Below are 11,905 nucleotides of genomic sequence, written 5' to 3'. Positions count from 1 at the left end.
TCGCAAAGAAGTGCCAAGATGGCATCAAGGTTGAGGGAGCCGACTCCTCTGACGGATGCCTTGTCCTCAGGGTCAAGCGCCCTCAGCATCTTCTTGGCCAGCTGTTGGACATCCGGCCTCGGAGGGACATCTGCACATTCAACATTTTCTAAGCAGATGTTGTATATCCGACCGAATGATCGGGTGTCTTCTAAGGTGCTCGACGACTGTTTATTGAACTTTACCCTACAAGGATAGGGTAAAGGGTCAAAAGTGGTTATACCTTCCGCCTCATGCTCAAGAAGAGCCTTGCCCCCACCCCCTGTTGGGTCGATAGCAGTGTTGAGTGGCTTGCCACTGTTCAATACCCCATGGGCATCCGGCTTTGTTGGAGTCCTACCAGTTGTAGGGTGAGAGCCGTCTCTTGCCTTCTTCCCAGGCTTGTTGGCGATGTGTTTTCTAGACTTGCTAGACACATCACCCCAGTCTTCTTTTGAAGCTTTGGGTCCGGCTGAGTAGAAGGGGAAGCCTTGGACGAACCGCCCTGCACCAAACAAGCAAAGTTAGAAAGCAGGCGGCAATAAGAACCTTTATTCAAGTCAAAGTTAAAAATCCTTTTACCTTAGGAGTTCTGCCTTCTTCAGACTCCTCATTCCTCCGTTTTCCCAGAACGGACAATCGGTAGTGCGCCGCTGAGATGGCAGCCGACTTCTTGGAGGCCGAGAGCTTTTCCATGGCTTTGTCTGCACAAGAAAACAAGTGTTAGAAACAAACAAGTAAAGATTAAAATTCAGCAAGTATTAAAGAACAATTGGCCTGCTACCTCTCGGCCTATCAGTTCTAAGACCGCAAGCGGCCAAATACAACCTGTTTGATAGCCACTCATGGCGGGGAATATAGCTTTGGGGGTGACCTCCTTCTCCCCCGTTCTTTTTTTGGATCGTACGGCCACCGTGAATAAGACTTGATCCAATATTTGCTCTCTGGCCTTCCTAGGGACAGGCGGCAAAGCCTCCTTACCAACTAGGAGGGGAGGTTCCTTATCCACTTATTATATTTTTAATTTCGCAGTCATTCAGGGGAAGAGATTATGTAAAACTTCCTCCTCTAGTCCCTCCATTTGGACTCTTTCCCGACAACCATCATTTAACCCTTATGGCTAGTAAGGGTGAACTATCTGGTCCCACTTGATTTTGGGGTCCGGCTGAGGTAGTGCATATGGGCGAACACCTCAAAGCTCGGCTCTACCTCAAGCATTTTACAGGCGGAAACGTACCCCGGGATATTAACCCAGGAGTTTTGGCCAAGTTGCCAGACACCCAGTTGGTATCCATCTTAAATCCTCTCTACGCCCGGATGGAGAGGGAATCTGAGACCTGCTTGGATGCCTGCCTCATAGTAGCCGAAACATTCATCATGGTAGCTAGACCCTTCTGGCCACACCACCGTATCAATAGCGCCCGGGACGCTGAGAAGAAAGCCATGCCCCATGACATGGTTAGAGATAAATTTCCCTAATTTATCTTTCATTGTCGTCTGTCTGCCTTGGGGAACATGCTGATAGTAGGCAGCAAACTCCAGTCGACGCAAAGCAGACAGCTCGACCCAGCCTTCGCCTCTGTCAATTGACAGGGACTTCCTTGCTGCATCTAGCTTAGAGTGCGTCTCCTCCGAATCTATGGAGGCGCTGTCAGAAGAATTAGACGACTCAGAGTCGTCGTCAGAGCTCTCGGACTTCGACTTCGACTCCGAGTCGGGGGACTGATGGCTAGGGCCAGCAGTGTCCTCCCCCTTCTCCTCATCCGAAGCCAAGTCAATCGGCTCGGAAACAGTTCATTGCATCTCATCCTCAAACTCCTCTAAAATCGAAGAGTCCGGGGTACTAGGAGGACTAGGCGGATGGTTAGAAATTTCATCAACAGGTGCCCTAATGGAGCCCTCTGATTAAACGGTAGAACATTCCGAATGGTAACAGGAACCATCGGTTCTATACTTCCTACTTGTCTGCTTTGTTCTGGCCATGGTGTCCTACACAAACACAGATACGGTCGGATTCGGAAAAGTTCACAAAGGGGAGTCCAAGAATGAGCAGTCGAAACTCCTAATTCTAGATTCAGCCATCCCCGGTGACCGGCTGATCGCTAACCTAGGCAATGCCGAGCGCGTTTGGGAAACCATTTTTCAAAAGTAAGAAGACCAAAATTAAAATAAAAGAAAGGAAATCAGACGGTTACCTTTCGAAGTGAAGGTAAGAGAGCCGCTTGGAAGGTCTGGGACGTCTGCTTACAGGCGGACAAGGTGACGAACGACAGATGCTTTCATAGAAAATGAAAAACACTCAAAGTCATAGATTCTCTCAAAGAATTTTCACCAACGTGTGAACATGAATGAGTTAATGAGGGGTCAACCCCTATTTATAGAACAGGTGAAAAATTTAGGATAAAAACCCTAACTTTTACCTATGGTAAACAGTAACAAGCCGGACCAATGCCTAGCTGACACCTATCACAGGCGTCACGTGTCATGCCACTCCACCCCCGTGAGGGGCAAATGATTTGGGTATTTCTACCCCGCCACATGACCCAATGAGAGCGCAACACGTGTCACCTGAAAAGGTCTCCAAATTAGGGGTGAGCACGGATCGGATATCCGATCCGAAGTTGGATTACGGATCGGATATCCGATCCGAAGTTGGATTTCGGATCGGATATCCGTATCCGAAAATCCAAATATTTGATATCTGTATCCGATCCAAAAATATTCGGATATCCGACAATCGGATATCCAAAAATTTCGGATCGGATAGTTCGGATATTCAATATCCGATCATTTTTATAATATTGTCGAAATATTCATTATTTATTAGTTTTTAAAGGAAAAATATTATTCAAGAAAAAAAAAAGCAAAATATTGTCCAATATCTTGAGTTCTTGACATTCATGTCTATAAAAGTAACTAAACAAACTTGTAATTACGAAATACAATTCTTTATACTTTTTTTATCTAATTATCCCACAAATTTCGAAATCTAGATGATAAAAATCAAATCAGAATTGAAAATCAAAGGACCCAGAAAAATAAATGTCTCATATATACAGAACAAATTATGGAAAACTAAATTAATTTACATATATAATCAGAAAAAAAAAACGTAAATGCCCACTTTCCTTTCACACGGTTCTCAAAGCGGAGGGGTTAAGAACTTGAGAAACGAACGTTAAGAAGAAACCAGGAAGTCGCCTGAACGAAAGTGAGAATGGGCATTTACGTTTTAGAAGCCTGAATAACATCTCAACACCGCGAAGCCGTCGGAACGAACGAGTGAAGTCGTGAAATTGAGAAGATCTGAGATATTGAGAAGATGATTCAATGTAGAGAGATATTGAGAAGATGATTCAAATATTGAGATTGATGTTTTAGAAGAAGAAAGGAGACAGAAAGTTAGAGGGATTGATGAGGAAAGGAGAGAGAAAGTAATTAGAGAAATAGATGAGTGAGAAATGAGAAGAGAGGCGGTGGGGTTTTTTTTTTTTTAGGGTTAGCTAGTTTAGGCCTTTGAAGCAACTAAGTAATCATTCACCGTATAAAAAAAACGCACGATAAGACATTTTTCGAATATCGGATATCCGAAATCCAAATTTTGGATATACGATTCGAAATAATTTTCGGATCGGATATCCGTAATTTTCGAATAGGATGCGAATCGGATCATCGGATTTTCGGATTTTCATATAGTTTTGCTCAGCCCTACTCCAAGTGGACCTCCCATGGACTGACGTGTGTTAAGCAGATAAGCCCTTAGAAATAGGCGATCTTCAAGGCCCAATTCCCAAGGTAACCGCAAAACGGCGCAGCCTAAATCCCTAGCTAGGTCATCAAACCCTAGGGCAGGGGCACACCTTTCTAGGACCATATAAATAGGGAGATTCCCCCAATTATTACGACATCTTACAATCATTACATCACTTACTATTCTCGAAAACAGAGAAAACACCTAATTTCGAAATCCGAGAAGATATTTACTTTCCGTAAGTTTTTTACTCCGATCCCGTACTAACTTGACCGTCGGAGACGTACCTCCGAACATCCGGAGTTCCGTTGTTTTGCAGGTACAGGCGGCTTGAATCCAGTCTGTGAGCTTTAACTCTCCCAAGGTACACAAAAAACCCCAAAACAATAATTATATAAGTATTATTTTATGGTAAGAATAATTTTTTTAAGCAAGTTTTTTTGGAGGGAAAATTTTCAATGTAAAGTTGCCAAGTGTCCTTTTAAATTCGCCTTTAATAATATGTAATTGATTGATTGATGGAACTTGAATAACTAACAATAACCCGATGCTTTTTTTCTTCTTTCTTTCATTTTGGGTTATTACATGAAAAGTGTTACTTCGGAATAATAATAATTCCTCTAAGCTAACATCAAAATCAATATATAAATGCCTTTAGACACAACAAGGTAGGCCCATAATGTACAACAAAAAGGCTATCAAATCACAAATAAAATATCCGAATTTAAGGTCTTCATTTCAAGACCATCAAACAACCCTTATAAACATCATACTGCAGATCTGAACACCGTGAATGGTAATTATGTAAGTCATCTGTAGCTTACTTGTGGTGATTTTACAAAGAAGTTAAGCAGCAACTGGACAGGTCTCATCAGATGTACCTTCTTTTTACGCCAGAACCAGATTGCTGCATTATATTGCTCATTGCGTATCGTTTTAGTGGCAGCCCTCCAATCATACTTTTCCATCTCTTCACGAGCAGCTTTCCCAATGGTGTCTCGCAGTTCTCGATCATGCAATAGAGGCTTCAGTTTACTGAGGCAATCATCAAGGTCCCCAGGACTAAAGAGAAAACCAGTTTTACCCTCTTGATATTCAGGTATTATGTCAGGGATTCCTCCTGCACGAGCACCCACGACAGGAATTCCAGATGACATGGCCTCCAATACAACGAGACCAAGAGTCTCAGATTCCGAGGGCATCACAAAAACATCACCACTAGCGTATGCTTCAGATAGTTCTTCACCCTGCAACATTCCAGTGAATACAGCAGGCATACCAGCAAACATCTTTTCCAGCTCCTCCCTGAAAGGAAATTATTTACATCATTAAAGTTGATAAAACAGACATATCAGCTGACTACGCAAGTGCCTTTTTCTGTCTGTTAAGGAAATGACTAAACCAGAAAGCATGGCTCATCACAGTGGCATTGCAGTTCAAATGACATCAGATATGCTTCAACATAATAAAGCATAAAGTATCAATGATACAATCACACAAGTCATTAACTGTTGGTTGCGTGGTCATCCTAAAGCATCCGGCTTGAGGGGGTAGAGGAAAGGGGGGCACCTGGAGATCTGTCTACATATATCCTTCCAAAACCTAGCAGCTGTAGCTATGTTGAACTAATGCATGACCTTATCTACTACAAAGGCACAAAGAAGATCTCGATGAGATTTACCTATAAGGACCATCACCAATAAAAGCAATCCTTGCTTCTGGTAGTTCATCCATTACCCTGCTCAATTACACAAGTCAGATATTTAGGTCTATCAAATTAACATACAAGATATTTATGGTGCAATAGGAAAAAGAAATATTAGAAAGCAAATCTCCTCTAGTGCAAAACATTTACAGTTCACAACTCCAAATTTGCAATTTTAGCTCTTCTCAATTATTGAGACATTAAAATCTCAGAGAAAGACCAATTAACTTACTACAGCAAACCTCGTGATTACAATAGCATGTTCTCCCATGACCAATGCTTAAAAAAAAGGGAATAGTTAACCCCTCTATGTTCTGTTTGACAAATAGCCAGCTAGTTCTACACTACTACTGGGAACAAAGCGATACTCAGAGTTAAATTGTGGAAGACTCAAAGTCTCAGACTAAAGTAGTAAAAATATCCAGAATATAACAGCAAACAAACAGCATTTAAACCTTATTAACTGGACATGAACAATTATTTGAAATATACATATATACTCCATCCAACATCAACTACTTCATAATTTTACTTTTTTAGGGTTGTCCTAAATAATTTCCAACTTTCAATAGAGATACCGACCATATATTATGAGTCAAACTGAAAGTGATCGGTTGAAAGCAAAAAGTGGTGGGGATTCAACATCATAGATGATGTGACCTAAGGTTTTGAATTTTCTTCAATGACATCAAGCACAAAAAGTTAAAAGAATATATACACTACTTTAATTACTTTAATGATTATTTGCTTTACTAATAAGGGGCGAAATTAGTTCTCACTTTTCAGTTCTCATTGTAGACTTCGTTCCCACTGGAACTGAATCTGCAACTTAACATTGAAAATATGCAGATTACGCTCAAAAGATGCACATGTCTCAAGATGCACAAAATTTTGCTTCCTTTTAACATAAATTTTTAATGCCTCCACTTCATTACCCCTGGTCTAAGAGGTGTAAGACATGCAAACTGACACTCAAATAAGTTACACATTATCCACGACAAAAGTAAGCGAATTAACATGGCTAGTCAAAACAACCTAGCTAAGATACTATTCCAAATAATTAAAATTAGCTAAGAGAAAAGCAGCAATTCATTATACAGCAGAATTTTATAAATTCTATGAATCCTAATATCTATTCACAAATTTTCTGTCATTATATAAACACTTTCCTGTAGCGAGAAATACCTTTTAAGAAAATCCAAACTCTTTTCAACTCCTAAGCGGCCAACGTGGACTATGAGTGGTTTGTCAGGCTCTCCATTACTGATACAGCAGCAAGGATATCAAATATAATAGTTAGAAAAAAGCTCACATGTAACATAGTACCCTATGATGAATTATGAAAATATATTCACTTTACCTAAGTCTCCATCTCATCTCAGATGAACGGAAGCGAGGGTGGAAGCTTTCAGAATCTACTCCTTTATTCCATAGACGAATCCTATTTTCTGTTATGTTAACACATTAAAAAAAATAAATAAATTAGAAACATTTATTATGTGGAAACATAAGAAACTTGGCCTATATTCTCACGAGAATAAAAAGGCCATTCTAAGGATAATAACTTAACGAATTAAGTTCAAAACGCCGAAGACTAATTACCTGCTGTTACCTTTGCTGCCAACAGATCCTTTGCAATGGCTGCTGAAGGTACCAGAGTGAGGTCAGCTGCTCGGTGCAGAAACTCTGGCGAAGAGAAGTAATTCATGCTTATTTTAGAAAAACAAAATTGATAATTCATAGCAACCGATTTCAGATATCCAAGAAACACTTACTAATGACGAGCCACATGGGTTTCACTAGCCAACTGAATGTGTACCTTGGAATATATCTGTAGATATACAAGAAACAAATTTGGTTCTATAAGAACTCCCAAAATTATAGGTACTGTCATGCAGAAAAAAAGAAAAAAAGAAGAAAAAAAATAGATATAGAAACTCACACGGGGACATGAGTATGGTATGACATCACAATTGGCACACACAACATTTTTGCAATGGCTAGTGCACCAAATACCTACAAACATGTAGATTAACTTAATAAGCTTGCTTATACAATTAATCAAAGATAAAATTGATACTCAAAATTAACAGCATTTGTTTTCATGCCAACACACCATGATACCAGGAGATGATGCGTGTATGATATCAGGCTTAAATGCTGCAACCTCTGAAATTATTCTGGGACTAAGAGCCAAAGAGAGAGGAACTTTCTGATACCATGGGCAAGGAAAACTGCAAAATCACAAAAGCAGCATTAAACCTAAGTGGAATAATATTATGACATACAGACATCAAGCACAAGTCAAGCGGACATAGATCAACAAAAATACAAGACGACAGCAGGTGAAACCGCACATTGTCATGCACCAAATAACAAATTTTTTAGGACACACATTCACAAGGATTGCTTTAAATTTATTACAACCCCTGCTATGGTATTTGCTCCATTCAAAATCATGTAACAAATTAATAAAGAAGCAAAACTGGGAAAGTTATTACACATTGCATCCTATAGATGTCGTAAAGCATAGGTTAAAAAACAGTGCATGCCCTTTATTCAGTTACATATGAAGACATAGATTCAATAGCAAACAAAGGCCAAGTTCCTACATCATAGCCCACGGAATTTCGCAAATGAAATTATTTTTGTTGGATCCATAAAGTTGAAATAAAAGGTTGAAGACCAATGTATAATAAAGGCTCAAGGTGCAGAAAGGTAATATGGATTTTTCTGCATCTTATGTATCATTGAATTGAAACACACTTAATAACAACAATTTTGGTCGAAAACAAAGCAGTTGTGCAGCTTTGGGTCCAGTGCACCTAAGGCATGTCTCATAAATTGTCCAACCTCACAAAAAAAGGGGAACAGCCTATGTCTCCTTGTGCCTCAGCACCTATTTATAAGCCACTGCAGAAATAGATAATTGCTTGTACCAACAGCATAGTAGGCGCGCCAGGAAAATAAAAAGCAGTAAAGTCCACATTATTTAAGAAGATTTAATGAAGTGATGATTCAATCATTATGCTTAATCTTCAAGCAACAATACCAACCTTCGTGAGCCAATTAACTTTGCTCCATAAAACTCCTCTGGTACTCCTTCATGTGTTGTCACAACCATCACCTGGAAAGATAAACAGTTACCATTGTGTATGCCATGTGTGTGTGTGATACATTTTGGAATCGGGATCTAGATCGATCAGTCAAACAAATAGCCACTAGTATTCTAAGACTTTGTTCTCCAAGTAAATATCTTCTACTGATGTTCCTGACCAAAATTCATGTGCAGGGTAGGCAGATTTTAGATGAATGAATAGCACAAAATTTGATGAGCTGGTCAACAATTTCCAATCAAGCGGTTTACTCTTTTGGTACTATTAACTTATTAAGCACACCACAGGAAAGGTAAATGATAGAGCTAGTTGGAGTCTCTTACATTCAATGACGGGGTAAAATGGTTTTGGTATTAAATGGAGAAAGTGGATTAAGATTGTCTTTAAGCTCAAATTTCTCAATGTCCTATGTGATACTGTGATAACCGTTGATATTTCAATTTCCAGAATTTTCGGACAATGTAACCTTATTTCTCCTTTCTTGTTCAATCTGTGCTTGATGTATTTAGTAACATATTATACAAGGGAGGTGTTTGGATTTAAGTGTTTAATAGACAGTACACATGATGAAAAAGAGGCAACTACATATAATTTGCAGTTTGCTCATGAATTACATTCTCGTCTTATTGAATTATCATTAGTATCTTTAAAACAGAATCTGACACTTATTCAAGTTTTTGTGTTACGAGTATTATGACTTATTTGTCCAAGTCTAATATTTAATCCAAAATAGTCTATAATAAGTTCTCATCCTTCTCATTCATGGTCACAACTTGTTTACTTTAAGCTTTCTTGAAGTGATAATCCTCTAAGGAGTGGTTTCTACAACCTGAGAAAATGTCAAGAAAGCTAGATGGAAGAAAAAGGGTCTGTTTCTCTACGCCAATACCCCCAGTACATGTGACACACATTCAAAATTGCCTTTGTAATTTTCTCTTTGACCTTTTTGTCTCATCCCAAACATCTAAGAGCATAGAAAGGAGATCAAAGAAAAATTAATAAAATAATCAAGGTATAGAGCTAGGGAAAAAAAAAGGATATGACATATTTTATCATAAAAAGAAATGCAAGAGATAAAAACCTCAAAAAGAAATTGTCGTAATGGGAATGAATATAAGCATAATTTGAAAAGAAAAGTATCATCTCTGCATATAAGCATAGTTTCGAAAAGAAAAGTATCATCTCATGTTCATAGTAGTGTAATGTCGTCCCTAAACTTGTATTTTATTCATAAATGTTCATTACCACCCAATACAACCCTAAATGATAATGGATAGTAATGAAAATTTGTGAGTAAAAAGGGACAATACAGAGTGAACTAACAGTGCCATAGGAATGGATATTGATAAGCAAATTTTATATACAATTCATTCCCATTAACGGCCATCATTAATTACCAATTAACCATTAACAACCATCATTTATTACCAATTTACCATCAACTTAAATGGAGATAAATAGCAAACAATTATAATAAGAATATATAAGTATGAAGGATGTAAAGGATTTACCTCATCACCCATTTCACGTAGATATTTAATGAAATTCTGAAACCTGTTTTTATATCCAGACACATAACTGCAATACAAAAAAATGCAAACATAATCAGCAAGTGGATTGTAATTTCTCTGTTTTATCAACGCAATAACCATTAGTATAATTTGAATAATTGTCTATAGAAATAAACACCATACAAGACATGTCCAACAACAACATTTATTTGTTGGAGAAGCATCTCCACCAAACCAAAAACATAGTTGCTTGATTCTCATAATTTATTTATGGCTATAAAAGACATTAGAAACCAGGTTTGATTTACCATCCTACTTCGTATTTGATACTTTGATAGGCAATAGTATATAGAAGGAATGATATTGAATTTATATTTATTTTTTAAGCAATGTCCCATGTCAATGTCCAAGTGTTTCCAAACCCAAATATCTGTTTTTTATTACCATCCGTCACCACGACATATATTGTCGTTATAGGTGGTATTGATTGGTGATGTATTTATTAAGAAACGCATATACTTAGAGATTAACCAATTCAATTGAGATGCATCACCATGGATATTGGCTCCGCTAATCAAATTTCAAATAAAGTCATAAACATTACCACCTATTATAGATCAAAAGAATTTGGAAAAATAATCAATACAAACTCAACACCAAGTGTTGGTCCAAAAGAGCAATACAAGACTTATTCATCAATCAAACTCAATATGAATTTTGGCGCAACTAAATTGGAATAAAAATCCTGCCAATGTTTGGAATATCTTAAGGCAGTAGACAAAGTAAAATTGTCAAAATTATACTGTAGTTGATGACTTGTCACATTTATTAGCAATTAGCAAACCAATGGAGCTCAAGATTACCCATTTTTCCAAATCACAACATATAATTAGCCAACAATTTAGACCAAGGGAGTACAATTTAGATTCAGTACATATAATTAGCCAACATCTCAAATTAAATGATGAAATAGTAACAATGTTTATACATAATTCAAAGACAAAATTCCATTTTACACTAAAGTCTAAGAAATTATATGGGGTTCATCATTATTCAACACAAATTTAAACCCCAAAAAATAAGCAAAAAAGAAAGATACTAACGCAAAAGGAGAAGGCTCAACAAAAAGAGCAATCCGACGAGGTTTAGAAGTCTCAGCTTCTTCAAGCAAAGGAGCCTCTTGTTCTTCACCATTAATGGCCATTTTACAAGCTTTAACACCAAATCTATCAACTACCCTTTCTGATTTCTGCACTTTAGAACTTAAAGATCTATTCTTTGACACTTTCTGGGAAATGGGTATTTGTCTTTGAGAAGGAAAATGTAGAGAATTGAGAGAAGATGAAGATGAAGAAGAGCAGGTGGGACAATTGGAGAGAGAAAGAGAAGACCTTATTGAAAGAGAAGAAGTCATCATTGAGACTGTTAAATATATGTAGGAGGAGGAGGAGATAGATTATTTAAGAGCTGACTGATGATGTGTGGTTTTATTTGATTGTGATAAATTATTTTGGCAATGTGATTGGGGTGTTTTTTTGGGGGAATCCAAAGGCACCTTACTCGTGGGATATTCTAAACTTAAGAGTATAATTGCATATAATTTTGGCATATGCTTCCCCATACATTTTGTGGGGAAGCCATGTTAATTTCTTGCACGACAACTTTATTGTGATCACAATAAATAAAATCTTACATCATTGTTCATCAGTTTCTTATTTTTGCACGGCATTACGAATGTTATTTAGATCTGAAAATCAATCACCAATAGAGGAGATTATAAAAGTATATCGTCATCATCAAACAT

General features: G+C 37.7%; 1 protein-coding gene across 1 annotated transcript; it reads right to left on the bottom strand.

The window, feature by feature from the left end:
* Positions 1-4,390: 4,390 nt before the first annotated feature.
* LOC145567495 (sulfoquinovosyl transferase SQD2-like) lies at positions 4,391-11,633 on the bottom strand. The gene is made up of 11 exons (XM_081626786.1): positions 11,205-11,633; positions 10,102-10,168; positions 8,531-8,601; positions 7,591-7,708; positions 7,417-7,490; positions 7,250-7,305; positions 7,077-7,160; positions 6,835-6,922; positions 6,660-6,737; positions 5,451-5,507; positions 4,391-5,074 (listed from the first exon to the last, which is right to left on the bottom strand). The coding sequence occupies exons 1-11, from the start codon at positions 11,516-11,518 to the stop codon at positions 4,579-4,581; spliced, it is 1,503 nt and encodes a 500-aa protein (XP_081482912.1). The 5' UTR covers positions 11,519-11,633; the 3' UTR covers positions 4,391-4,578.
* Between the last annotated feature and the right edge of the window lie 272 nt (positions 11,634-11,905).

Source organism: Chenopodium album, chromosome 11, assembly GCF_948465745.1.
Source record: "Chenopodium album chromosome 11, dcCheAlbu1.1, whole genome shotgun sequence".
In the NCBI taxonomy this organism is placed as follows: domain Eukaryota; kingdom Viridiplantae; phylum Streptophyta; class Magnoliopsida; order Caryophyllales; family Amaranthaceae; genus Chenopodium; species Chenopodium album.
This window is presented reverse-complemented; position numbering and strand designations above follow the sequence as displayed.